At 40.6% G+C, this 27,898-nt stretch overlaps 1 protein-coding gene across 5 annotated transcripts; it reads left to right on the forward strand.

Moving 5' to 3' along the window:
* The first annotated feature begins 1,808 nt into the window (after positions 1 to 1,808).
* On the forward strand, positions 1,809 to 26,965 carry LOC146568552 (uncharacterized). Of its 5 annotated transcripts, none has more exons than XM_085284641.1 (21): positions 1,809 to 1,889; positions 2,863 to 2,951; positions 3,080 to 3,133; positions 3,216 to 3,296; positions 3,380 to 3,468; positions 3,558 to 3,594; positions 3,686 to 3,810; positions 4,072 to 6,624; positions 6,801 to 6,877; positions 8,202 to 8,337; positions 8,739 to 8,796; positions 11,477 to 11,580; positions 11,818 to 12,023; positions 12,114 to 12,201; positions 14,448 to 14,525; positions 14,698 to 14,738; positions 15,286 to 15,369; positions 19,232 to 19,289; positions 22,125 to 22,198; positions 22,974 to 23,034; positions 26,491 to 26,965. In XM_085284641.1, the coding sequence occupies exons 2-21, from the start codon at positions 2,878 to 2,880 to the stop codon at positions 26,583 to 26,585; spliced, it is 4,173 nt and encodes a 1,390-aa protein (XP_085140767.1). In that variant the 5' UTR covers positions 1,809 to 1,889; positions 2,863 to 2,877; the 3' UTR covers positions 26,586 to 26,965. The 5 variants fall into 5 exon arrangements, with proteins under 5 accessions (XP_085140767.1, XP_085140770.1, XP_085140771.1 ...); XM_085284644.1 differs by having other exon boundaries at positions 11,821 to 12,023; XM_085284645.1 differs by having other exon boundaries at positions 11,477 to 11,565.
* The last annotated feature ends 933 nt before the right edge of the window (positions 26,966 to 27,898 follow it).

Consider the following 27,898-nt stretch of genomic DNA (forward strand, 5'->3'; position numbering starts at 1 on the left):
ACTTCTACTTACTAATCCTCTTCGCTTCATGATTCATTAACTGTCCTTGACCTATCCTCCTTTTTCTTTTTCTTTCTCTTCTCTTTTCATCTCCTCAAAGTACACCTTCCATCTTCTCAGCACGCTCTCTTCACTGGTTAGCACATGTCCATCTCTATCTTCAATCACTTAACCTGCTGCACATCCTTTCCAGCTCTTTGTCTAGCCAACCGTTATAAGGCCTTTTTCCTTCCTTAGTGACCACATTCATTTGCCTTGAATACTGTCCAGGGCTGGACTGGGACAAAAAATCGGCCCGGGCATTTTGACTAGAGACCGGCCCACCAGGATAAAGATTGAAAATGTGACGTCATTCAGGGGTAAAACCGCAAAGGATTCTGGGAACTTGTGGCAAGAGGTACTAGCGATAAAAAGAAACCCAAAAAATGCCAAGAAGCTGTTGTATTATTAACTGCAATAGCTGGTCGCATGACAGCCACGGGAAGCCGACGGGTAAAGAGATCGTTTTTTTTTTATCGGATTACGTCGTTGAAGAGAAAATTTTTAAGCCATGTTTCCGAAGTAAGAGCCGACGGATGGTCTGGATATACCAAATATAACGTCTCAGAACACTCCAGCTCACATGTTAGTCTGCTCCAAGCATTCCCACAAAGGTCAGAGTTTTGTTGTAGTTAATGCGTCATTTTTCTTAACATAATTGGTGATATAGGTTACAAGCAAGTCTGGCGCTGAACAGAAATTGTCGCGCTATGCTCCTTTGTTTATTGTGCATAAATAGTGAATTGTCCTGACACAATATTGCGTTTCGCTTCTGTTATTATGGTACATTGACAAAAACATATACTTTTATTCACAGGGTAAAACAGTTGTTTTGTATCACTAATTGTCCAGTGCGATTACAGCATACAATATTATTGTCACTGCTACATTTCTGTGATGCTACCAGAAATTATTTCCACTACTAATTAATTACCGTTGAGCTCAAAGGTTATATTAATAAACGGTTAACGAATGTGTATTTATGAGGACGATTTGTGAGACTGGTAAACTTATGATATGTACGATGGTCTTTCGTTCTACACGGTGCATTTCAAGGTCCTGCACCCATCTGTCGGTAAACTGTACCTGGGCTTGTTGCAGTGATCTGAAGTTACTAAACTTCACGAGTGTATGCACTCACTCCAAGAACCTTATAATTATAAATCTGAGCGTGGTGAAAGTTGAGCAGCACGCTGACGTCTTTTGTCCACTCTGGGTGCTCCTAAGGGTCTGACCCTTTCACTCCTTTGATTTTTTCCTCATATTTTTCTTTGTCTTTTCGTCGAGTCTGTCTTTGTATGGACCGGCATTGTTCTCCTTTTGTTTTGTACATTCCTTTTTTGTGCGGCAAAGAAAAAACAAGAAGGTATTGGAACCGGAGAATGAACGTTTTGCGGTACTGCAAACGCTTGCATTTGATGCGGTACTTGGATTGTTTTGCCACGAGTTCCCGGCATGCAATGCGCGAAAATCACGTGATTGCTAAACAAGGGGGAGGGTGCATCCAGCCTCCTCGGCTGTAATTGGTCCAGCCCAGAGTCGATCATGACCAATTGGCCAATCCAACACCTTTCATTATATATACCCTTCCTAAAAAAAAAAAAAATCCATCGGCCCATAAAAACAAAAAATCGCCAGTCCAGCTATGATACTGTCCCAACAGTCCAGGAGTCTGGAAAACTGTGAAACACAGCTGTGTGCGTTTGTGTGGTTTACTCTCCAGTCAAATAGGGGGCGCTGTTACATTAAATACAAAACATCTTTTCAATCAAAGCAGAAGAAGACGGTAGTTGCGGGAAAACTGAAGCGGATGATTCTCATGTTGGAGGCTCCAAACTGCAAGAAAACAGGTAGTTTTAGGAATATTTATGAATATGTACAGTTATTTACTTGCGCGATCTGTTTCTTCTTATGAGATGTTAGTCTGTCGGGGTGTTTTTGTCGATTGTCCGAGTCTCAGAAGTTTCAGAACAGAGCTAGTTATGTAAGTTACACCCCCAAAACAGAGACAGCTAGCCAGCCTGATGTCGAGATTTAACTACTTTAAGCGACCGTGTACGAACATTAAACGGTGTTTTATAAAGTTGCCAATATATGTAATCAGTGGCTTTTGACTGACTTCACAATGCCGCTTCATTGCGTGGTCGCTGTTTTCAACGTAATGATGCTTTAATATCAGCAGGCAGACTACTTTTTGTGTATAATTGAAGCACTTGTGCCATTTATATAATAACTTATTCAATTGATGAGAAAATAGTTGTGCGGTTTCCACTGAGCCCAGTACAAATAAAACATCGCGTCTCAGACAACATGATTTTCTGCAACATAACCGAATCTATCCTCCTATTGTCCAGATATCTGCCAAGCTAACAGTGCATGCTGTGTGTACAGTGAGCAAAGTACACGCAATGAATAGTTAAACATTCAGTCAACAATAGGTTGTAAAGGTAGGCTCCATGCATTCATGCCAAGCAGGTTGGATTTTATTTGCAGGACCATCCGAGTCATCGGTAGAACTCTTTGGACTTCATCTCATTCAGAATGACTCAGACAAATTCCTTGCACATGCATAGAAGCTTGAACGTGCTACCCCAGTACTGAAGCTACTTCATTACCTCCCAGTACATCTCTGACTTGCTCATTGTGCCATCCATCCATTCGTGGCGGGGGCTGGGGCCCATCCCAGCTGCCACAGGGCGAGCAGCAGGGTATACCCTGCACGAGAATGCCTCTCTGACACAGGGATAGATACAACTGACCTTGATATTAATGTGTTATAGATGCTGATCACAGTAATGTGTACACAGATTTTTTATCTCTTAGTCTTTTAGAATCACCATGAAAACCCCAAAAGTCTCAGATGTCAAGAAAGGGATTTCGGCGCTTTGGGAGACTCTGCAGTGTCCCATTTGGTGAGCATTATTTAGAATAAGAGCCTGTGTTAATAATATATAAAATCATTCTTCTGCTTTTGTAGTATTTATTTATTTTTTTACAAGATTTAGATTGTTTTTTCACGTAGGTGTTCTTTTGTCTATAGCTTGGATTTAATGACTGCTCCGGTATCTACTAAGTGTGACCATCAATTCTGCAAGTAAGTGTCTTCTTAACTGAAAAGCTTCTGTTAAATATGCACAGGCTTCATGCTTATGACTTTAGCTCTCTTTTTCTACCAGATTTTGCATGATGAAACTTTTGGACAAATCCAAACAAAACAAAGCCAGCTGCCCCGTGTGTAAAAGCACAGTCACCAAAAGGTTGGACAGAATATATATATGCAGATGGTTTAACATGTATTATAATACGTGAAAGCTCATTGTAATTGTTTTTCTGCTTACAGGAGCTTACAGGAGAGCCCTGGGTTTCAGAAACTTGTCGCTGGTTTGCAGGACATGATCCAAGCATATGAGCATGACACTGGCACAAACTGTAAGGTTATATCACAGACTTTCTAAAATGATGTCATGGAATTGGCTTGCATTATGTCACCTGTTAACATTACATCTATACATTTTCAGACTTCACTGGAACATCCCAGCAAGGGCGATGTGCAGGGTTGGAACAATTAAGATTTATTTTTCACAGTAACGGTCATTTATTGACTCAGTCTGCTCAGATACAGCGTTGCGTATTTTCTTCTATCCAGTGTCACAGGTGCAGAAACTACTAAAGGAGCTCTGACATCTGGAGATGAATGTGGCACTGACATTGACAATGAACAAAATGCACTCTTTGGTGATCTTCCAGAATCCCACTCCTCAACTATTGCAGGTGAAATCTTCCTCAAATCAATTGTCATATTACTCACATTACTGCCAGTGCTTTGGTGTAACATACACTACTAAGGTGTATATTTGCTGCCCACAGTGTGATATCAGCATTTCTACCATCTTTTTCTTTGGGTTGGGAAAAAAAATATGTGTAAAGTCCTTACAGAGGACAGAGTAAAGAGATGGATGTGAAGTGAATATGACTTAATCAAAGCTTGCGAATGAACCTGATTTTCTTATACTGTTTTTTTTTCTGTAACAGCCCGGAATGGATTTGCAAGACTCATGGGGCTTGAAGATTCCGCTCCTTTGACGACAGAAAATGAAGCTCTGGATAGCGGGCTTGGTGATGCTCCACTAACGTCTGACAAGAAAATGTCCAGCCCCACAGACAACGGGGAACCAGTGAAAGCTGAAATGTCAGACGTTGTGGCGAATACTTCAAAAACGCGTAGGAATAGAGGCAAAAGGAGCCGGGAGAATGCCTCCCTTTATTCATCATTCATTCCAGATGAAAACGAAGACCAATCCCAAAGAAAGTCCTCTAGGAAGAAGCAGAAAAAAGATGTGGTGCCCGACAAGATCCTTGACCATAAGCGTAAGAAAAGTTTAGAGAAGGTTGCAGAGTGGCTCATGAAAGTTCCAGCTGAAGGAAGTCTTGAGTTAGAAAAACCAGATGAAAACTCTGATGACTCTGACAGCTGTTCCTCCGCTTCGACAATAGATATCAGGCAATGCAACAGTGAACTGAATCCGAAGAAAGAAGAGCGGGCCAAAGCCCTCGAAGAGCAGGTGTTTGGGGCTGTCTACAGACGAAGAGTGAACAGGAACGTCTCTCCTCCGCTTAAAGTTTTTACACAGCCATCGATAGCTGAAGAAATATTGAAGAGTGAAGATGCTTCCAGTGTTAGAGAGGAAAACGGTTTTGCTTCTTTTGCAAAAATAAACAAAAGTAACGTGGAGGGTGAGCAGCAAATGACAGAAGAAATAAATGATGGCAGTGGCATTTGTAAATCAGCAGAACAGATGGAGATCGGGACAGAAATTGATACAGGCATGCATGTGGACGAGTTCAACAACTTTCCAGAAAGTCACCAAAACAGAGGCAGAGATGACGTTTCCAGTGTTGTGCCTGATAATGTAGAACAACAACTGGGGAGGAAGACGAGGAAAAGGACGTGCAATGTTTTGCAACAGGTAGACAGCGACTTACAAGAGCAAGCTCGGGCAAAATCAGAGGGTGGTGAGCAAAAGAAAACTGACAAAAGGAAAGGTAGAAACACAAGATCCGAAAAAGGCAAGCCCTCCAGAGTGCCGAAACCCCTTGTCCTCGTTGGAGTTCAGAATGGGGAAACCACCCCTGTTATTAGAGTGAGAGCAGAAGAAGTTCAGGTTCAAATTGAGAATTACCCTAGCAGCGAGGACCAAGTAACTCCTGTCGTTAAGAGCAGTAGGAGAAGCAGAAGACTTCAGCTGTTTGCTGAGGAAGTCCAGGAGGGTCACAAGCAGCTGAGCGAGAAAGCTAAGGCAACTGAAGGAAACAGCAGTGTGGCAAAGCAGCCGGAACATGCTAATGGCGAAGCGCTTGATGATGTAAATAAGGTGGTAAAGTCAGCTAAAAAAAATGGATGTGTTTATAATGAAGACATAGGAGAGATTGAAAACATAGAGTGTGCTGAGAGAACATCGAATCTGAGGCCAACAGAAGCTGTTAAAGAGTTAAATGCTGCCTCAGGCTCTGCTCAGCTAGATGATGCAGCCGTGGTAGGGCCAACGCTTGAAAGTGACAATCAAAACAGTATTCAGTCACAGGCCTCGGTTTGTAAAACTAAATGTACCGAAACAGAAAACGAGGAGGACAGGAACGACAGTGAGCTCGACACGGAGCAACTTCTCAAGAGCTTCAAAGCAACTAAAAGGAAATCTTTCTATCTTGGAAGTCCAGACGTGAAAAGCAGCCGCGGTTCAGACAAAGACGCCATCAAAGAACCAGAGAAGAAACATGAAGATTGTTCTGGTGTTGAATCTGCAGAAAAGGCTTTAGGAGACTCCAGCAAGTCCTCTTATGATTTCATCTCTCCTTCCAACTCACCGGTCCAGCCGAGAATAACTGTTTCTGAGAAACGGGATCCGGCAGCAGTGGAAGCCTTGATCTCTGAACAAAACTGTTCAGGTCGCTTCAGGAGTAGTCCTAGCAGTGGACTGAGTCCTAACAAGGAGGCAAAACGTGGTGCAGAAAGTCCTCCTCTTTCTGTGGTCCCTCAGGTCGTAGATTCTGGTCTCCGCTTCACAGCCGTTGAATGTGACGAGCTAAAGGAAGCCTCTCAAAACACAGAGAGTCGGGCTGACTGTGAGGATGTGAAGGGGATAAAAGATGACGCACCTGCCACTTTAAAGTGTTCCTCAGTCAACACAGCTGAACATAGGGGAGTTCCAGAGTCTTCTTTGACCCCTGATGACCTTATCGCGTCACCGGTCCAAACTATCCACAAAGCAGAGATTAACAGCAACGGTAGTGGAGAGGTCAGCATCAACTCCTCCATCAATAGGAAACCGAGGAGGAAGAGAAAGGCTCAGAGACTGGAGCCTTCATCCGAGTCCGATAGCAGTGGATCCAAAGAAGAATTACCCACTCTGACACAAATCTTTGGAACATCAGCTCGTCCTTCCGCTCAGAATCGGAGCGACTCCGGTGAAGACGACAGATGCGAGGGAACAGCTGATGCAGCAGATCGGTTACCACCTGCATGCCCCAGCCCCGACTGCGTTGATTCCAGTCAAGCATCTGTGGACTTGTTCGGCACGCCAGAAGAATGTAAGACGATTCTCTTTAACTGAAATAGTTTTTTGAAGTTTTATTTTTTTCATGCTTGCATCAAAGTAGCCTATAAGCCAATGCACGTGTGTGAGTGCTTGCTGTGTGGTTTCCTGCTTCAAGAAGTTAAACATCTTTCCATTATAAGATGTGAAAAAGCTCCTATTCTCTCCCAGCAGGTGACGTTCCAGTAAATGACACCAGTGTTACCATAGAATCGTCACAGTTTTCAAGCGAAGTCCTTGTTACACAGGTAAACGAGCAGGGCCAGAATATCTTAAAATTCTCTCCACAGGATGCATGAAGGAGATCTGGATCTGGATTATGTTCTTATAGTTTCTTCTTGTTTAAGACATCAAAAACACTTTGTGAAGATCTGGTTAAAAAAGCAGTTTTGCTGTGTGTCACAATGGAAATTAAAAGAAAGTCCTCCCAAAAAGTGGAGCTGTAGATCTGGATCCACATCAGCTCTACACGTTGACTTCTAAGTTGAGCCACGCTCCACCTCTGGTAGAAATTTCTTGCCGGTCAGTTCATTTTTTTGACTAACAACTAAACGAACACGAAAACCAAACCGATCATGTAAACTGTTTGGTACATATACAATATTTACATTGCATTCCTTTCACTGGTTTCATATATATCTGCATGAATGTGCCAGATGTTAAAAAGAAAAGTATGTGAAACTTGTGATTCTCATCAAAATGAGATTTGACATTATTTTAAACACTCTAATCTCTTCCACTTGCTCAGCATTTACCTGGCTTCGTTGTGCTTTCAGCGATGCACCTTCACGTTACGTCCCATAGAGGGCAGCCACCACATTTTCCCCGCACCGAACTGTCAGCCGCCTGGATGACAGACTACCTCGCTCAGTGAAAAATGTCCCCCTCAGCAGCTTTCTAAATTGCATTTCATTTACGTTAGAGGAAATGCCGCCTAGAAGATGATTCTTGTTTTCTACCCCATCCATCTTCCAGCACTCTCACTTTTATCTGTCGACTGGATTTGACTGGGGAGTTCAAGTTTGACGCCCTGGGGTTTAGAAGGGGGGGGGGTGGGCTCAGGATTACGCAAATCAGAGGATACAGAGCTTTTCTGTTGTTTAGCAGTGCGTCTTTTTTACATAATCAATGTACTTGCTGTGTAAACTCACAGGAGGAAATTAAAATAACAAAAGCACAGCGTAGTGACGCTGTTGGAAACGGGGCCTGGTGGTAAAAGCTTCCATCACCTGCTTTCTCTTTTGCTTTTTGAGCTCCTTCATGAAAACATTTGACAGTCAATAGATGCTCACTGGCTCAAAAGCCACCAATGCCCTTTAATTGATGTGAATGACTGCGCGTGGGTCCCTCGTCACTGACTGACAGTTGTCACTTCTTTTCATGCATCAGTGCAATACGTCAAATATGCCGCCAACATGTGTTCCTTTATTTCATGCAGTAAAATGCTGCATTGCAGATTTCTGTTGTCTTCTTATTACCACTCTGTGCGTCACTTAATTGTAATTATGAGCTGATATGCTTTATCTCTCTCCCCCCCCCCCCCCCCCCCCTTTTTTTTTTTTTCTTTTTTAGCAAAAGATAGAAATGCAGAAGGAGCTGGTGAGGCTGGAGAAGCTGATGGCCCTGGTCTCAGAGGTGCTTCAGGAGAAAGAGAGCAGTCCTTCCAAAGAAATCCCCCCACAAACCCATCAGAGCACCAGAGACATGGGTAAGAAGATAATAAGCAGATGCTTATTTTCAGAGATGAAAAGATTAGTTCACAAAAAAGATGAGTAGATAATTATGTGTTTACAGCATCTGAAGGAAAAATATCCAAAACTGATTAATTCCAGACTCTCAAAAGGCAAATACATATGAAGACTGAGTCAGTTTCCCCTGGTAGTAAACTAAATATATTTGAGGTTTGGTAAGATGAAGATGGGCATTTTTCACAATTTTTCTGACGTTTATTGGCCAAAACATGCTGGACAATTTGTAAAGGAAATATTCTGTAGATAAATTGAAACTGAATGAACACAAAAATTTGAAGTATGCCCGAAACAAAGTCTTTTTTTCTGTCTTTTGAAGTATTGAAAGTCATAAAATGTAATATAAATATTGTGTTTGCAGGCCCAGACGCTCACAGACAGCTTCCTCGTGACCAGGACGCAGGGCACGCCGCAGACAGGCAAGTAAAGGATTGTAAAAATAGACTTGCTCAGTGCTGCTGCATAGAAATATCTATACCCACAATCAGTTTTACTCCCTCCTCACAAGATCTCCTCGATCTAAACAAACAGATCGGCAAAAAGTCGTAAGATAAGTCCCAATAGCATTGAAAAAGTCAGTGTTTCTGATTTATTTTGCTCAGTTTCTTTTACCTATGGAAAAAAAACCCTTAAACTTATTCCTTGAAACAATAGACATGATGCAAAAACCACAAATAAACACTATTTTAACCCCTGTCCACCATGACCTCATGAAAGCTGAAAGACATTAAGTCCGTCTTTACAGGAAATACAGGAAATGATTAGAGGAACAGATAATATCACAGCTAAATGACTCTTAGAAAGTTAGAAACCAGTTCCACATGTTAACTGTTTGTTTTCCTGAGTTCCTGGTGTCTTAATCCGTTGTATTCACCTGGTGATTAAAAACAGCCGAGGCTTTAGACGGTCTGATTTTATACCAGTCATTTGTGTGAGTGTAAGTACCTTTGTGTTATAAGTTAACGTTAAAGCAACATTTTGACGTCTCTTTGTGTCTGAGCAGCTCCTGTAACTTTTTGCTGGCAAGTGAAAAAGGATAACTAGATAGATAGATAAATAAATAAATAAAACACTGTCTGTGAAAGACAACGGAGGAATTATGAGTCATAACATCAGAAGGTTTTCTTTGCTTGCTCAGCAGCCTAATTAACCAATCACCTCGCCTAATGTTGGCCTCCAGTCATGTGACAATCTTCGAACTCAAACCTGACTTCAGTAATTAAATACGTCCGCCTCACCGCGCTGCAGTCTTTCCTTAGAGGGTTCTACATATTGTTTATAGATTTTAAAAGGAGCCATATTTCAATACATCTATATTAGCCAGTACAATAACTGGAGTAAGTAGCATGTAATTGGCCTCTTTCAGTCTGTAACTGAAGGAGAAATTTGGCGAGTGTGTGTGTGCGGGCACGTGTACGTGTGTGTTGGTGGTTCTCAGAGGGTGATGCATCTCAAGAGGACAGGCAGATAATCTCACTAATGAACCCAGAATCTGCTTATGCTGTGGAGAATAAAAAAGTCATTACTGACTGCATCTTATGTCATTTAGAGCACTTAGCGGGAAACTTGCATCGCCACAGTAATTTATCTCTTGCGACTGATTGCGCACACAGACACACACATACAACCTCTCGCCTCCCAGAGTTCTACGTGCTGTCCTTTGGGCGAGAGAGTGGGAGAAATGGCTGATGAGAACACAGAGGGGTTTGGTTATACAAGTTCTAAATGAAAAAGCACATATTCCAGAACTGCAGTAGCGAAATTGGAAAGATTAGTTGGCACTGCAGTCTAAGTTTTCAGTGAGCTGGTGCAGGTAATTTAAACGCAGGCACTCTGCCAGAGACTTTGAGTGAAGAAATAAACCCAAAAGAAAACAAAGAAAGGAAACTTTACCAACTTTATTCATTTTGGAGAATAAAAGCATACCTCTGCCGAAAATTATATAAGAATGTGTCACTGATATCAACTTTCTTTCTTTGTCAAGTCCTGGATCAACATTTACGCTGTAGCGTGCAGTTGAGTTGGGAATCCTGATGATAACTGATGATATTCTAATGCATCATGCATGATATAGTGCTCTGCTCAATACATTGCAAGGCAGTCATCTATGAAATATCACAATATCTGTTTAACTGAAGGAGAAGAGTTCAGCTTTAATGATATGTCAGTTCTGTTACTTAGCTCTGCCTCGCTTCTCACCATTTCCCTCCCATTAGCTCTTTTATTTATTTATTTTTGTCCTGATTCATTTGGTAAGATTCACCATCAGCAGACATGAATAGTGACTCTGGTCATTTAAATGGGCTTGGGTATCCATTTAGAGCGCCTGCATGCTTTAATAAAAATACTGATGTTTGCTGCCATCATAGTCTCATCACATGAGGAAAATATTGATATTTTGTCCCAGCCCCGCTCTGCAAACTTAAAGTGTTGCTAGGAATTAGAACTGGAGTGTTATTCAAAGGGGAACAGGCACTCGAGACCTGTGGTACTAATTCAGTTTTGTGCAAAAGTTTTATAATTTCTTTATATGTGTATATGTAGTATGTGTATTATATTATAGGAGATGGGGAAAAAGTGCAGTGATTTATTGAAACATACGAAAACTCACATGGAAATACAGTTTTATGGGGAAGAACTGTACAAATTCAGAAGGTGATTGTGCAACAATTTGTTACACAATCACCTTCTGTTACATTTGAATTTGTAACAATTTCAAATGTAACAATTTGTTACACCTTCTGTGACGCACCGATTGTGAAATCAAAACTTTCACAATCGGTGCATCCCAAATATGCAGGGATCCACAGATCCAACATTGTGTAACAATTATCTTCTGGATACGCAACTGGATACAAAAACCAAATGCAAAATGAATGGAAAAAATAGCAACCAGGGTCCAAAGAAAAATGTTCATAGACCTTTAGAAAGTCTGGAAAAGTACTGCTGAAGACCACTTAAAATATTAGAATGGAATCTGGCTCTTTGGAAGTGAAATACAAAGAACCTTTGCACAGTCTGTACATGCAGGTCAAAAATCCAGGAAATGTAAAGTTAAAACCAATGCATGCCAAGCTTACAGACACATCTGTTTTGCAGGAAAGCTGTTCCAGAAGCGGGACCGAACCTAAACCCAGAACCATCTGATTGCAAAGGTGTTCCCGAACCCAACCCGTCAGAGCCTGAAGGTGACACACAGATGGGTATGAAGTGAACTGTAGAAACATGTTTTTTCAGATAGCTTCATTATTCTATTTGCACATTTAATACCACATGAACATAAAGGAGCAATTTGACATTACTGCAGTTTTTTTTTGAGTCGGTTTGATTTAGCCTGACTGTGGTTGATAAGGTTAATCTCTGATGAAGGATCACCAAAAGTGGTGAAAGAGGAATGGGTCAGGTCAGGTGACTGTGTGTCCTATGTTTTTTCTCTCCAGCAGTGCAGAAGTCTGCGCATAAAGCGGTCGGTGTCAAAGGCACTGGAGTCTCCAAAACACCTTCTTCAACTTCAGCAGCTAAGACTCAGAAGGACAGCAGTTCTCTGTCCGATGGGCAAGAAGACAAAGAAAATAACAGCCCTCCAAAAGACGCATGCAAAGCTAAGCTGGTGCTTGTGTCATCAGGATTGGGCCCAAATGAGCAGGTGACCTTTTAGACAATCAGTCAGTTTGTTTGCTTTTTAAACTTAGTCAGTTTTAGAATAAATAAACTGATATGACGCTGTTGCCAACAGATTATGGTGAAAAAGTTTGCCAAGAGAGTTGGTGCCCGTGTGGTTTCCCAGGTAACACCAGAAGTGACTCATGTCATCATGCGTACAGGTAAGTACAGTCACATGCTCTCCTTTTAGAGTCAAAGGGAGCCACTGGACAAATTGGCTTGATAGGCAACAGAGCAATTAAATCCTTTAGTACTTTAGTTGTTTCTAGCTCTTGTGTTTTTTTTCTAAAAGAACATTTGCAATTAGAAAAGGACATTTTCTTTCTACGTGTAGTTACAGCTTGTTTCGTGCGTCTTTTAAAGCGCTCCTCGGAGATAAGCTCTCTGTTTCTCTCCACCCCACACACTCTCTCCTCCATTTATCCACTAGTTGCTAATTACCCTCTCTGATAGATTATTTTTAATTTCAAAGCTCGCTGTCTCCAAAGCACCATATTAACTGTCACATTTTAAGAAGTCCTCCTTTTTTTTCTTGTTTTTCTTTCTTTTAATTGCAGCGGTTTCCTGGGCAACTAAAAATAGGAATCGTAGGCCTCTTGATCTTTATGGTTAAATTTTGGGAAAGGAGCAGGAGGTCTCTTATTACTGCCATTAGTAGAAAATAAGTTTAAAGCCTTTAAAATGCATTTCTCAGAAGAACTGGCAGTAATGGGCATTTTTGACTCTTACCTGGATTAAAAAGTTTCTGTCTGCCTCTTTCACGGATTTGAAAAGAGAAGAAAAGATGAAGATTGATTTCCTTTAAATCATCAGAATGAGCCAGAGTTGGACATTTTTTCCTGTGCATGCACTGACACGATTGTATTGACTCACCTGTTAGACCATCTGACTTCTGATCTGTCTTGGCTTCCTCTTGTTGTTAGGTCTCCCGATTTATGCCATTTAATAGCAATTATATAATATTATTCTCGACTGGGGAAAGAAACGTGTTTAAGTCATTTTGCACATGTTAGGTTGTACTGTGTGTGCAGTCTACTGTGAATCTACCTCTGAGTACACTGACTTTACCTCGTTCCCAGTTCAGACTGGGAGCATCTCGTCTCGCCACTTAACCAGACTCCGCTGAACTAAAACCTAACTGTTGATGTTTTGGAGCTGTTGTGAAGATGCTCTTAGCTTGAAAGTGCTACTTCAAACTTGAAGTGAGCTCTTTGTGAGCCTGAAAGACTTATTGACTTATTATCACCCAGACACAATTTGAATTTCACTGTGGTGTTGTTCTTGTCCTTTTCACTCGTAAATCTGAAATATTAGAAGAAATGGCTCCTTGCAAATCTCGTGAGCAGAGCCACATGGTAACTGACACTAGTTGGAGAGCAGCTGGATTGCATCAGGCTTTATCCTTTTTGCAGCAACAGAAAGAACAGAGGAAAGGAGAAAAATGTTAGAATTAACTGATTGCTTATTAAAAAGTAGCTAAATAACTCATAACTTGGAACGCAAAGTGTTGTAAGTCTATTGAGTTGCACTGCAACACTGCTACTGATTACATTTGCTTTGAGATAAGTCTTGTGTGACTGCAACTATAGGCCATCAGTTAATCTTATTTTTAATGAAAAAGAATGACTATACTTTGTTTACAACACTTTACCAGGATTTCCATATTAAATTTAAATGTAATAATGATAATACTGCAAATGATAACATATTAAAAAAGTAATTTCTGGCAAGAGTGAGCAGAAGTTATAACCATATATTGTCCTTTGTTTTGCAACAGAAACCTTTTAGCGTTGCGTCCAAGAGCTCAGACGGTTAATAACCTTAATAACATATAATAACCTTTATACTCACTGGTCAATTTATTAGGTACAACTCGCTGGTTCTTCATTCAACCTCCTTCTGTCTTCTTAACTGCCTGAACTCTTCATGGGTTAGATTGGTTGGCAGCACATGTATGATGTGAATCTCCCATTTCATCACATGCCATATTGCTTTATTTGATTACAATCTAGTTAGTGTGGGGGGGGCTTTTGATCACAGTGAACTGCCATGTTCAAGGAACCACTGTGAGATTATTTAAGCTTTGATACATGGCACATTATACAGCTAGAAACAGCCATCAGAAGATGGATAGACTGCGGTCATAAAGATATGGACATGTCAGCAAGGCTCAGGTAGGCCATGGTATTCAAAGGATGCTCAGTTGGTAGTAAGGAGCCAGCTGAGCATCTCTAGCCCCTCGTATAGCTCCATGGACTCACACTTAGCAAGTTTGTGACTTGTAGGCCTTAAAAGATACTTGGTCAATTTTACAGTGTATAAGGTGTATTTGTACAATCACCTCATGAAAGAGCTCTCATATTTTGCATTTCCTTTCATGCGTCTGCTCTTTTTCTCTCTCTGCCAGATGAACAGCTGGTATGTGAGCGCACACTGAAATACTTCCTGGGAATTGCAGGCAGGAAGTGGGTGTTGAGTTTCCAGTGTAAGTATAACTTAACTTAACTAATAAGTAAAGAGTAATTAGTCTAAATTTAAATGTAAAAAACAGCATGGCATGAAAAGGTAGGCTGGAATAAAAGGGTGTTTTACACAGTAAAGTTTTTGTGTGTCAGATAATAAGCTCGCAATCTTTTGCTCTTTTTTTCTCTCTGTAGGGATTTCTGAGTGCTTCAAACAAAAGAAAGTCTTAGATGAGGTACGCTCGCCCGCGTGCTCGTTGAATCAGCGCAGCAGTGGCTTACAGTCACATCTGTGTTTGTCCCGATGTTGAATTAAGGCCACATGATGAATCTCTGGCTGTGGCTTGCTGTGATATACCACCATAAATGATTAGCCATCCATTTGTTTTAGCAAGTCTGCTTCTGTGATAGGCCAGTGTAATCCAGCCAGGCTACATTTAGTATCGGTATTTCAAGTTATTTTATCCATCACTGGGGCAGTTTTAAGAAGAAGAAAAAAAAAGCATTATATCATGAACACAGAAATGCACTCTTTACGATTAAAAGTTGATTGCTGTCACATTGAAGAATGCTCAGTGTACTCATAAGAGCATACCTGACTCTGGGAAGAAATTAATTACTCTTAACAGACTCTGTGTTTAAATTCAGTCCTGAGATTGAATAATCACTTAGGCTGTTTTTAAAACGAAAATGAAAATAGAAAATAACCGAGCCGAAAATTTTTACGCTAACTGTGAGCTTCATGTTTGCCTATTTGAGTCTTTTTGCTTTCTTCTTAACCAGAGTCCGTTTGAGGTGAGAGGGGATGTGGTGAATGGGCCCAACCACCAGGGCCCCTCAAGAGCTCGGACCACTGAAGACAGTAATGTGAGTGCTTTATTAACTGAAGGGGACTGATAAATATACTCATATAATAAAAATAGAAATTGATCATAAAGCTTCATAGATCAAGTGTGGTATGGATTGTCAACAAACAATAATAACTCATCTCCAGTTATTTACAATTCAATACAAAAGACAACAATATGAATATTCATACATTTGTTATACTGTTTGGTGCGTTTTCAGGGGCTTGAGTCAGTGAGTTGTGCTCCTTTGCAGTGCAGGCACCCTCGTCCAGCAGTTCTTGCATATTATTTGTCATTTGCTGTGTTTGGAGTGTTTCCACACAATGATCTGCTTTGAGGGACAAGCTCTTCGTTTCAGCTGTGCCAGACATCCGTATTTAGTTTTAATGGACTATTATGTGTTGTAAAGCAGTCTTTTAATATAGTGCTACTTTCTATCCAGAAAACCTTAGTCTCCAGGGGAACAGCTGTGACTGGCATATGCAGCCACATCATCAGGCAGTGATCTGGCGGTGCTTTGCATTCGATTGATGGAGCAATATCAGTCGATCGTCTTGATTTAATTGTGGAAAGCTAAAATCTTGATTAAGATTAAAATTCAGTTAATTGTGCAGTCCTATGCCACATAAAATTAATATTATAGCTTTAAAACGGATGTTTTAGCTTGAGGCTTAAAAGAAAATCTAAAAGTACTCTGAAACTTTGATAAGAGCGGTACAGCTACAAAAGGTACAGTTAAAGAGGTGCATAACAAAGATTTCAGGTAGGGTCAAGTATGTGGCTTTGCATTATTGTTACTTTTGAGGAGAAATGGTATTGATGAATGGCACAATAGCTTTTTACTATGTGTGCTTGATTGTTAACAACATAGCCTTATAGCTCCACAGGATTTTTTTAGTTGTAGATTATTTTTGGATGATCATTATATCATATTACCTGTATAATTATTGGATATTATAATTTGCATGCTCACTGAAACTGCAATGCATTCAATTCAGTTTGATTTGTATAGCACAAAATCACCTCAAGTCGCTTTATATTCTGAGGTAAAGAACCTACAAGAATAGAGCAATAAACCCAACAATCGGATGATTCCCTGTGAATCCCACTTGGAAACAGTGGGAAGAAAAAACTCCCTTTTAACAGGAAAAATTATCCAGCAGAGCCAGGCTCTGGGAGGAGCAGCCACCTGCTGTGATCCAGTTACGGTGAGGGGAGGGAGACACACTATGGAAGAGAACCAGAGATTGAATTGGTATTTCTCTGAGTGAATAAGAAAAAGAAGAAGAAACAGTACGTGATAAGAAGTCCCGCAGCAGCTTAGACTTAGTGCAGTTTAACTAAGGGTCACCTGATTCAGCACTAACTGTAATCTTTATTAAAAATCCAAGTTTTAAGGCTAATCTTAAAAGTAGAGATGCCGTCTGTCTCCCAAACAAACTGGGAGCTGGTTCCACAGAAGAGGGGCCTGAAGCCTTAAAGCTCTGCCTCCCATTCTACTTTTTAATATCCTAGGACCCACACGTAAACCAGCAGTCTGAGAGCGAAGTGCTCTCTTGGGGTAATGCAGTACTATGAGGTCTGTAAGATAAGATGGGTGCTGTCTTTCTAGTCCCTGTTAGTCTCTAGCTGATGCATTTTGGAACAACTAAAGAGTCTTTGGGGAGCTTTTAGGACAGCCCGATTATAATGAGTTACAGTAGTTCAGCCTAGAAGTAATAAATGCATGAATTAAGTCTTTCAGCATCAAACTGGGACAGTATTTTTTTTTTTGTATACTTTATTAATCGCCTGTAGGGAAATTTCTCTCTGCATTTAACAGATTCACTCAGTGAAGCAGTGGGCAGCCACCAATCCAGCGCCCGGGGAGCAGTGTGTAGGGACAGTACCTTGCTCAGGGGTACCTCAGGGGAGCTATTCGGTGGAGTTGAACCCCCGACCTTCCGATCATGGGGCAAACACTCTACCTACTGAGTTCTCTCCTCCCCTATTTCTATTTTCTAATGTTTGCACAAATGCAAGTAACCAGTTCTGCATATTTGTTTAAGGTGCACACTGAAGGACATATCATTGTTAAAAAAGACTCTGAGTTTCCTCACAGTGTTACTGGAGGTCAATAATGCTGTCTAGAAAAGGTAAAGATACCAGATTACTACGATTTTTAGGGACGATGTACAATAACCTCCGTTTTATCTGAATTTGAAAGCACAAACTTAGAGGTCATCAGGCTTTTATGTCTTTAAGACACACTGCATTCTGGCTTCATGGATAAATAAAGCTGGGTATCATCTACATAGCATTGAAAATCTAAGCTATACCTTCATCCTGCACCACAGGATTCGTGGCTCTGCCACATTTATATTGCTCCTCCCTAAATCTGCCTTTAAAATACTCAAAGCTTCATTAGTTATATATCCACGAAGATGCACATCTTCTTCATCTGTTCAGTTCATTAGCCCACCAATGCCTTTCCATTCTGTCAGTCTGTTTTACTGTAGCTTATAGAGATTTTGCAGCATGTCAACATGTTGACTGGATGAAGCAAATTTGTTTTAGAACACAACAATTATTTAGGAAAACAAAGCAAAAACAGCAAATCGGCGCATTAATTCCTGCTGTTATCGACAGTTACCACTGCTCGTATTTTTTAAAGCACAGTGTTAGTCCACAAAGAATAGTCTGTGATTCAGAGAGGAAAATAAAATAAAATGGCCCAATTACAAGCAGCACTTGAACTTGTTTCCTCGTGTTGCACCAGCCTCTTAGCTCAGACCCTGTTGTGAGGAGCTAATTGTAATTTTCCCCTTGGTGTAAGGCCAGCAGGACCACTACTGTTGCCACTGAGGGGGGAAATTAGAAATGGCTAGATGTCATGTTGGCCGTATCACTGCCTTTGAAGAACCTCTGCTAATTGAATTAGCTAGTAATTTCAGGCTTATTTAAGTGGCATGTGCACCGTGCCGGCAATTTGATGGAGCCAGGCAGATTGTCCCGTTCATATTCACTTTCTGTCACCTGCACTAGTGTGACAAACGGACTAACAGATGAAATGGAGAGTCGGGGAGTCTGTCACCAGAACGCTCTGGAAATCAGTCAAAGAAACTGCGTGAGTGTGTGTGCCTGTGTGTGCTTGTTATCACACTCTAATACCTCCTGAAGGACATTAGCTGTTGTCTAAATTAAAAATCTGTAACAGAAACACTTTTTCATCTCACCGAGCACCTCTGGCTAATGGTGATTATGGACGTACAGGGAAGCGTGAGAAATGAGTATTTCTCTCCCCTGTCGCTCGGACATTTATCTTTCAAACACTTCCATCCTGCCACACGCTGTAGATGAGGCCGTGTCATGAGTTTCCTTTCAGTGGTTATCATAGTTCAAAGAAACAAGTTTACATTCCCATTTCAAGCAAGCCTATTGACCCTGAGTGTGATAAAACAGCGTCCCTGGTGTCGAGCCTCTCGTTTTTCTTTGCCTCCTTTAAGTGTGATATTACCTCGGTGACGGTAGCTTTATTTGCACGGTTCTCTTTTACTCATCACTTCATTTACTGTATTACAGTGAGGGCAAAAAATCAACGAGGTCTCAAGGCTTTATTTTACCCAGTAAGTGAGGAATAGATGTTGTAAATTGCAGGATATGCTTGGAGAGGTGTTTCAGCTCTACCACTGTAACCCTTTACACAGGTGAAGAGTTCAGAAACACACTCAGCTGTAATGGTAATAGCAGTGTTGGCTGCTCTCATCCAGTGTTGTTGAGCATTGTTTGAAGGTTAAATCCACTGAGTAAATGTCCTCTTTACTTGCTTTACTCTACATATTTTTGAAAACATTTTAAAGCAGCTTTTTTATCCTTCTTTTAAGTCTTCCTTTTGTTTTCAGCTGCTCATGAAGGGCTTCAGCATCTGCTTCCAGGGGCCTTTTACAGACATGACTGCAGGTAAGAAACATGATGTGACATGAGATCTCCAGAAAGAAAGCTTATTGTGTACTGCAGTAAATTTAGGGTTAAAATTGAACATGCAAACCAGGCAGTGTTATGATATATATCTCTAACACTGTTAGAGATGCTCCAGAGTGGCCATAAAGCACAGTACTGTGCAGAAGTGTCAAACCACTCCTCATGAGTTGCTGCCAAAGAGCACGGTGGAGGCTTTGTGATGGTTTGGAGCCGTATTTTCCACACTTCCACTTCTGCAATCCTTTAATTTTCTCCAAAATCGACAGTGCGCCTTATGTATGAATTCTGCTTACTGACCTTGAACCAATTTTATGTCGCACAGGGCGCTCAAAAATCTGTCAAAAATGTTTTAGTACGACTTCGGTAAGCTACGAAGCCGCACCGCTTGATGGATTGTCGGAGCATTACGTTCACCGTAGTCAGGAGCCTTGCGGACTCAAAGTAATCTGGGTCCAAAACTCCGTCCCCTTCAGGTCCCAAAGTCAAACAAACACTGCGGCATCACAGAGAGTTAAAAACTGTCTAAATTCTTTCATCTTTAATAAAATGATCTTTACCAGGTGTAACAATTAAGTTTAACATCCAGGCACCCATGATAACAGAATGTATTCAATTTAATGGAGTTAGAAATTAGCAGGAAGTTAGCTCTCTAGTTTCCACCTAAACATGATATAGCATGTTCTGACTGAGAGATTTCTGAAAAAAATTCAAACGTACAGCTCTGCTGTCACTTCCAACATAAATAAAGACAAAAAAATAAACAGCTGTGACGTTTGTAGGGTTACTGAAGTTGGGCTAGCTGGTATATAATGATGTGTTACGTGATCGCTAGCAACGCAGCTGTGTTAGCATAACATAAACACAGTGAAGCTGGAGGATGAACGCTAACTTTTTTCCCCTCGATAAAAGTTAACGTGAGGGTTCCTGATGGTTAGGGACAAATGCAATCGCATGGCAGGATGCTGTAAACGGACCAAACTTCAGTCAGGAGAACAACTGAGTTAATTCATCCACAATACGAAGTTGGTCATTAATATACTGCAACAACATGGGAATAGAGCAGCTGTGATAGAATTCAACATTAACGAGTCAATGGTACAGAAGTGGAGGAAGCAAGAAGAATGAGTTGAGTAAAGTTCTGTTTTGTTTCGCTTATAATCCAGTGCACCTTATGTATGAAAACAGACCCGTTCATCGACAGTGCTCCTTATAACCCGGTGCTCCTTATGTTCCGAAAAATACGGTACTTCATTTTTAAGTATGACAGTGATCCTAAACACACTGCCAATGCAGTAAAAACATACCTGGATAGAAAAAACACACACAAACACTTTGACTCTGCTTTGAATTTTCATTGTGCAATGAACCTGCATCTTTTTTTTTTTTTTTTTCTTTTGCACATTCAAATTTATGCAAACTTTAACTGTCATCTCCACTTTTCTATTTCTATTTTCTGTTTCCAGTTGATTCAGGAACAAAGCTCTAAAACACCACAGGGCAAGCAACACCCACATGGTGCCTCAAATTACTGGCTGCAAAAACAAAGATTTTAAAACTTTCTTTTTTTATAGTTGTCTGAAAACCTCAGGTGGTGTTTTATTGCATTGTTTCCATCTTGCTGTTTGCAATGTTGCTTTCTCAATCAAGAAATACTGTTCTCGACCGCCCTTATTCCATCTTATTGATGCCTCCGTCCTGCAAGACTCTGATAGACACACGGGAGAAAGAAGACAATAAGGAGAGGGACAGTTAAAGTAGCTCACACAGCTTTTGACTGACACTGAGAATAGCTTGAAACCTGTGCTGTTTTTAACCTCTGTCATTTCAGCACTGGAGAACAATGACAAGTGATTCCAGCGTGTGGGTGGGTTGAATACGTACTTAGGAGTCGTGTGAGATGTTTTTGGTGTGGTTTTGTCACATTGCACAGCAGTTGCTATGGAGTCTGGAAATTATTTCTGAACAGAAAGTGGAAATGAGCTTCCAACCATGGACAAAGTCGTCTGCAAGACTCCTTTTCCAGAATGCTCTTGCAGTTTCTGTAAGAGGTTTATAACTTTGGTGCCAAGGATTTAAACTGTTTATGACCTCCCAACACAAGCTTATAAGCAGTTCGGTTGCCCTTCATACAGCATAATTCTTGGCTCTTCCCTTTCAACATGGTTGAATGGAGAGAGAGAGAGAGATCATGGTTGAAGGTCTCAGGGGGGTCCTCATTGCTTAAAACCCCTGAAGGCAGCATTCTTCATTTTCCTTCTTCCTGGGGCTCTAAAAGTGCTCCTGCCGCATCCTCCCCGCTGCTTGCTGGATCGATGAAGCTTTGCTAATGGGTTGACATCTGCTAGCTCGCGTGAGTCGTTTAAAAGACTTTCTTTTCTTTTTTTTAACATGGCACAAACACGGAGCTGTTTTCTTCTGGGATTTCATGCATTATTTAACCACTCGGGTTGATACATATTGATGTTATCTAGAGCTCGCAGAAGACGCTCATCAGTGTTTTCCTGACATGAATGAACGTACCCAGGAAGATGAGTTGTTGATTTATCTTTTTGATGGCACTTGTGGTATTTCCTGTGAGCTGCTGGAATATAAACACAGTTTTCTGAATGAAGTTAAATGTGTGTTGACCGAGTGAACTGCACAAATGAATCTGGAGCAGCGAGTGAATCTCTGACCTGTGTTTGTCCATCTGATCAAAGTAAAGCTTAGCTTGAAATGGGTCTGCTGTGTGTCCCCTTGGGGTTAGAGGCAGTAAAAGCAGATCTGATCATCTTTTATTTTCCTGAAATAGACATTTTCATGTGTTTCCGACAGATAAAATGGAGTGGATGGTGGAGCTCTGTGGAGCTGCTGTAGTGAAAGATCCACTTCTACTCGATGGTAAACAGGTAAGAGTGTCCAGCCGCTCAACTTATAAACTCCACAAAGAGCCACTGCTGTTCTAAATTCATGCTTTCCTCTCTTACTTCAAAATGTATCTTAAGATTGGTTTAAAACTAGATCTAGGATGACTTACACTTTATACTGTAAGGTAAGATGCTACAATAATAGAGAAAAAACCCTGTCTGCAAGCACTTGGCAAAAGTGGGAAGGAAAAACTCCCTTTTAACAGGAAGAAACCTCCAACAGAACCAGGCTCAGGAAAGGGGCAGCCATCTGCCACGACTGGTTCGGGGTGAGGGGAGGGAGAAGGCAAAAAATTCCTGTATATGAAATTTCAGCGTTAATGTCTCTGTTTCACTTACGATCCCCGCGATGCGCTCCATTACGGGTACAAGTCAGGCAGCATTCGGTAAAGCAGATGCCTCCCAGAGCAACTCTTTGTCTCACAAAGCTGCATTAGTGCCTCTTATTTGTCTCCTGGGTTTAATTTCATTTTTGAAAATGACACATTAATGCTGAATTGTTCAGCAGACGTGACACTAATTATGGTTAAAAAGGCAACATTTATTATTACTGACAGTCAGAGATGCAGTAATCACAGTCGCTGCTTAATCAGCCGTGAGTCATTTAGAAAGTTCCAGACAAGATCGATCGACAGGCAAGGATAAAAATACTGCGCTTTAACATTTTGACTGATTGTAAGTACTAAACTGTTTGTTCTATTTGTGCTTCGTTTTATGATGAGAAATTGTTGTTTTTTCTACTCCTTTTGTTCTGCAGAAGTCCCGGCAGCTCGTCATTGTACAGCCTAAACCAGAGTCATCATCTTCAACTTACAACAGTGAGTCTTGGCTAGAAATAAAAATAAATTTTCACCTTTTAATTAATTTATTTTTTTAATATCTGATCATAACTCACTTTATTTTAACCTAATTGGCTTATTTCTGTCTCTCTCACAAGCAAATAGTCTATTACATGCTTCCACACGCAGAGGTCGTGAAGACAGAGATTAGACTGACCCCGTAACAGGGGTTACATATTCATACACAGCCTCACCGAGGGGTTCGGGCTACTACAGAGACAGACAAGAATTGTGTGTGACACACAGTGTACTAATATAGTTTTGTGTTATTATATAAGATGAGATTTCATAAGCCTTGATATGGTGCAACAAAGAAGTGACACCAAGTGATGACACATTTTGTAGGCAAATAATGGATGGAAAAGATTTTCACATTACAAAATGAGTTTGTGCCAAGGAGTCAGTTGTTTTTGTTTTTTAATATTATGCTCAAATGCTAAAAAGAAAAGGAGACAGACATTTTTCTTTTTCTTAATGTTCTTAATTATTACAAAGTTTTATTTATAGATTTATTGAAAGTTGGCTTTTCTCTGTAACTAGTATTTAGCATTCCAGTTAATTTAGCTGATGATTTAGTCTCTGCAGTGTATTACAACAGTGTGCAAAGAGCTTGTTGGGTTTGAAATGGGTGTGAAACGGCTATATTCACAATAGCTGCTTACATTCACAGTCCACCTGCGTTACTTCGTTTTGATCAGAAATTAGTGATGTAGTTGCAGCCGGACCGATGGAAACCAGTGGAACTGAGTCCCATTCCAGACATATCACAGATGAGTTTGGTTCATCAGGGCAAATTGACTCTGATGGATTACAACATGATGGCAATCTAGCTGCATTTAAAAGAAAAAAAAGAAAAGAAAAGAAAAATGAAATAGCAGTTGTTTGCAAAGCTTCATCAATCAGTCTGAAGTTGTGGGAAACATATTTCCTTGCACTAAACGACCTATATAATTGGCTTGTGATTGAAAACGGGCAACCAGTTGGTTGCCGCTACTCGAAATTGACTGCCGATGTGAAAAAGTGTAAGGCAATCATTTGGGAACCGGCTGTTTGTTGATTACTTATAATCTATTGTGACCGAGTTACAGTAGATTTTACCAGTGAGCTTTTGTTTGTTTCAAAATAAAAGTATTTTATTCAGTTAACCGAATATTAACTAAAGATTTAATCTGATTGTAGAGACACAAAGGGTGATGATGTCTAGTTAGCCAGTGCTAGCCAGTACACATTACTAAGGTCTATTTATTATCTTGTTACATTACTGATGATCGCCAAAAGGGTTAGGCTTTAAAAATAACCCATGAAAGCACCACAGAGACAGAGTAAATAACACCCACTACAGGAGGAAATAGTTGGTGTCGTCACAAGCAAAAACACATTAGCTCTCTGAATGATGCACGTTACACTGTAAAAGAAGTTTCATACTTTCAAAAAGCTTTAGTTTAATTTACGTGGATATAGTATCCTAATACGGACCCATTGCTTGTTGCACTGTTAGTCTCTCACACAGTTCTGGTCTTAAGCATCCTCATGCCCTGCTGAAAAGCTCAGTTTGGGGGAATTTTGCAGCTTTTAAAAACTTTTTTTGTGTACCCGCATGGTGGTGGATCTTACTGCAGGTTTGCCACCCCCCAAAATATCTTCATTTTAACAGCGATGCTATCCTATTCAGTCTTCCAAATAAATTTTGAATTTAAATCAATTTATTACATTGATGACTGGGTATGAGATTATCTAAGGTTTTGTATCTAAACTGACTGTAATGAACGAATATTCCCCACAAGCACAGACATCCGGGGCTGCTGTGCATGTCAGCGCACCTGTCTGTCCATCAGTGCGCGGTTTCGAATGCATTTTTTCCGTAAGGACCAATTGGAGAGCGACAGAACGGTGAAAATGGCAGATGCTGCCAACCAAAATGAGACAGGTCCCCAACAAGAGCGAGGAGAGTGACTTTTCAGGGAAGCATGTGTGAAGGGAGTTGAGCAGCAGAGAAATGGCCAAGAGTAAATTTCAGATTGCAGCGTGGGGAATGTCAAAACAAATTGGCCACAGAACAGAGGGGCTGATGTTGCATGAGGAGAGCTGACAGTTTGAAAGAGAAGGGGAGCAAGTAACACCTCGTTTCCCTCCTCATAGCATCCTAATTTGCACTGCTACATATTTAATGTAGCTTTTTCTCTTCCATGTCCTCTGGCACCTATAGAGCAGGTAAACGAGCAGTTCCTCCACTCGTTCACCGCTATGTATCGTCTGCTATCCTCTGCTTGGGCTCCACTGATTGAAATCACTGCCTTTCTCAGTCACCCATCCTTTATAATTCATGGGTGTAAAGGCAGCATTTATAGATATGTGTTATAAAAGACCTTATCTGGAGATGTAAGTACAGAACACTGACTTAAGGACTGTTATTTTGTTTTGTCGGATTTCTGAGAATCAGAATTGAGGGTTGGGGAGCGGGGGTTATTTTAAGGGATTTTGAATGCGGCAGAGTTGTTAGTCCCAGATCTACTGGAAGTTTCCCACACGCCATTTCTGGGAATTACAGAGAATGGTTAAAAAAAACAGAAAATGTCCAGTCTTTGGAGAAAAATCCCCTGTTGATATCAGATCATAGGAGAATGGCCAAACTGGTTGTAATCAAAGTGTGCAGAAGAGCATCTTTGATCGTGTAAAACTTTGAACCAGATAGTCTACAGAAGCAGAAGACCGCACCAAGTGCAATTCCTGTCAGCCGAGAGCAAAAAACTGAAGGTAACTCAGTACTAGCAAGATGTATCTAATAGGGTGGTCGCTAAGTGTATGCTTTCACTAAAGGACTACAGCTGTTAGGGTTTGTGTGCTGGAACCTAACCCCTTACATATCGTGGATACAATTTAAAAACTTGAGCTACACACAAATAAGTGCATCATCATCCCCTCATAAAAGCTTAACAATTATTCCTAAGCTGAAAATAGTCCCAGATAAATGCAGTGTTATTTTTTCCTAATAGTGAATGTGGCATCTTTCAACAAATGAAATTATATATTCATGTTTGTTTGTTTTTCTAGATCCATATTTTCAGCAGTAGCAGCTGGTTTGGGACTTAGCCGCTGAAAGGCTAGGGTAGTCAGAAAGGCCTGAGAGCTGGACTATTACACTGCAGGAAGATCTTTTCATGGCATTTGCTGAAAATGGAGATAATGTAGAGTAATACAAGCCTCATGCATTAAAATATGAATACTGGTTCTCCTTCAACTGTTAGCTCTTACTGTTATTAGAGCATTAATCATACAGATGTAAAAGTTGGAGACATTATAAGCCCTCAAAGGCTTTTTGTTGGAATTTCACCTGCTCTAACCCTACACCTACACCGCACTCATGTCCTGTTTCATGCGTGTTCACACTTTCAATACTTTATCTTTAGAAGGCATTAACATCTGTCCTCTCTGCAGGTCTTTCCAAACAAGCTACTGTTGTAACCCGTGGTTGGTTGTTGGATACAGTTGCGACCTACACCCTTCAAAATTACAGCAGCTACAGAACATAACCCAAGGAACCCAGAGATCTTCCCACGGCTTCACTATGACCTCTTATGGGGAATTTAACTGTTCCATTTTTTGTTTTTCCAAAATATCCACCTGTTATACATATTTCTGTGTCTCTCATTGTATGATGTATATAAAGTACTCGACTAAAGAGGCCTGAATTGAGTTTTTCTTCCGGTTTTAAAGCACAAATGTCAGTGCTGTCTATGAGGACTATACAATGCCTGTTCAGTTTCCTGAACATGGTTTGCAAACTGCAACATGTTCTGCATTATTGAACAGCCGCTGTGGGAATAAAATGGCACAAAAGATTTACTGTGCTGGATCAGATAAGGGCAGGAAATATTTTGTTTCCTTTTCCTTTTCAAATCTTATCAATAAACCAAACATTTCACAGATGACTTCATGAGCCTGCTTTCTTCTCCATTTCTTACAAAAATTTGGTGTTTTTATACATGGTACCCTGTTTTTCGAGGATTTTTAATTGGACTGAAGAGCAGTTTATGACCTGGTGAGGCCTGCTCCCTCGGTAGTTCATGAAAAAATGAAGCATACGGAATACCTGAAGTTGTTGGACTTTGAACGATGTAGTTCTTAAAAACTTTTCACTGTAATTTTATGCGGAAAGCCCAGAGAAATGCCACTACAAGTGATGGAGGGCATCACTGGGCTAAAAGAAACAAGACATAACTCCACCACAGAGAGGCAAAAACTTCAGGAGTGCCAAACCAATAATCTGGTACATTCTTAAAAGAATTAATACACTGACCAACTCAGCAACAACAAGAAGCCTGAAAAGCCACAGAAGACAACTCAAGGGCATTATTGTGGAGTTCTTTCTTTGGCAATTTCTAACCAAGTCAAGAACACTTTGAACATGTAGGCGTGTTGTTGTAAAAGTCTTCAATCAAGAGAGACATTTGTGAATGTTAATAGAAAGGCTTTACAACAAGGAGCAAACCACTCTTTACACTCAAGAACAGGAAGGAGAGATCTGACAGAAAACATCTTAAAACAACAAACACCCTTCAGATTAATGACAAAAGTGAACTTGTACCAGAATGAAAAAAGTATGCAGGGAAAAGAGGAAGATGATGATTCGAAGCGTACCAGATCATCTGTCAAACATGATGGAGCCAAGGTGATGGCATGTGCATATATTTCTGCCAGTAGAACTGGGTCACTGGTGTTTATTGATCATGTGAGTGCTATTGGGAGTAGCAGGATGAATTATAAAGTGCACAGGACTCTACTCTCGGCTCAGATTCAGCCAAACGCTGCAAAGCTGATCAGCCTGCACTTCACAGAGCAAATG

The sequence above is a fragment of the Mchenga conophoros genome, linkage group LG8, assembly GCF_057382185.1.
Source record: "Mchenga conophoros isolate Kocher_MC1m ecotype Shallow Benthic linkage group LG8, M_conophoros_male_GT1.1, whole genome shotgun sequence".
Taxonomy (NCBI): domain Eukaryota; kingdom Metazoa; phylum Chordata; class Actinopteri; order Cichliformes; family Cichlidae; genus Mchenga; species Mchenga conophoros.

What these genes read in the sequence shown, in the direction of transcription:
- LOC146568552 (XM_085284641.1), top strand. Translation starts at nt 2,878, where the DNA reads ATGAAAACCCCAAAAGTCTCAGATGTCAAGAAAGGGATTTCGGCGCTT. An exon ending in GCATGACACTGGCACAAACT is followed by an intron (nt 3,469 to 3,557) that starts GTAAGGTTATAT and finishes ATACATTTTCAG; the next exon opens with ACTTCACTGGAACATCCCAG. An exon ending in TCAGAGCACCAGAGACATGG is followed by an intron (nt 8,338 to 8,738) that starts GTAAGAAGATAA and finishes TTGTGTTTGCAG; the next exon opens with GCCCAGACGCTCACAGACAG.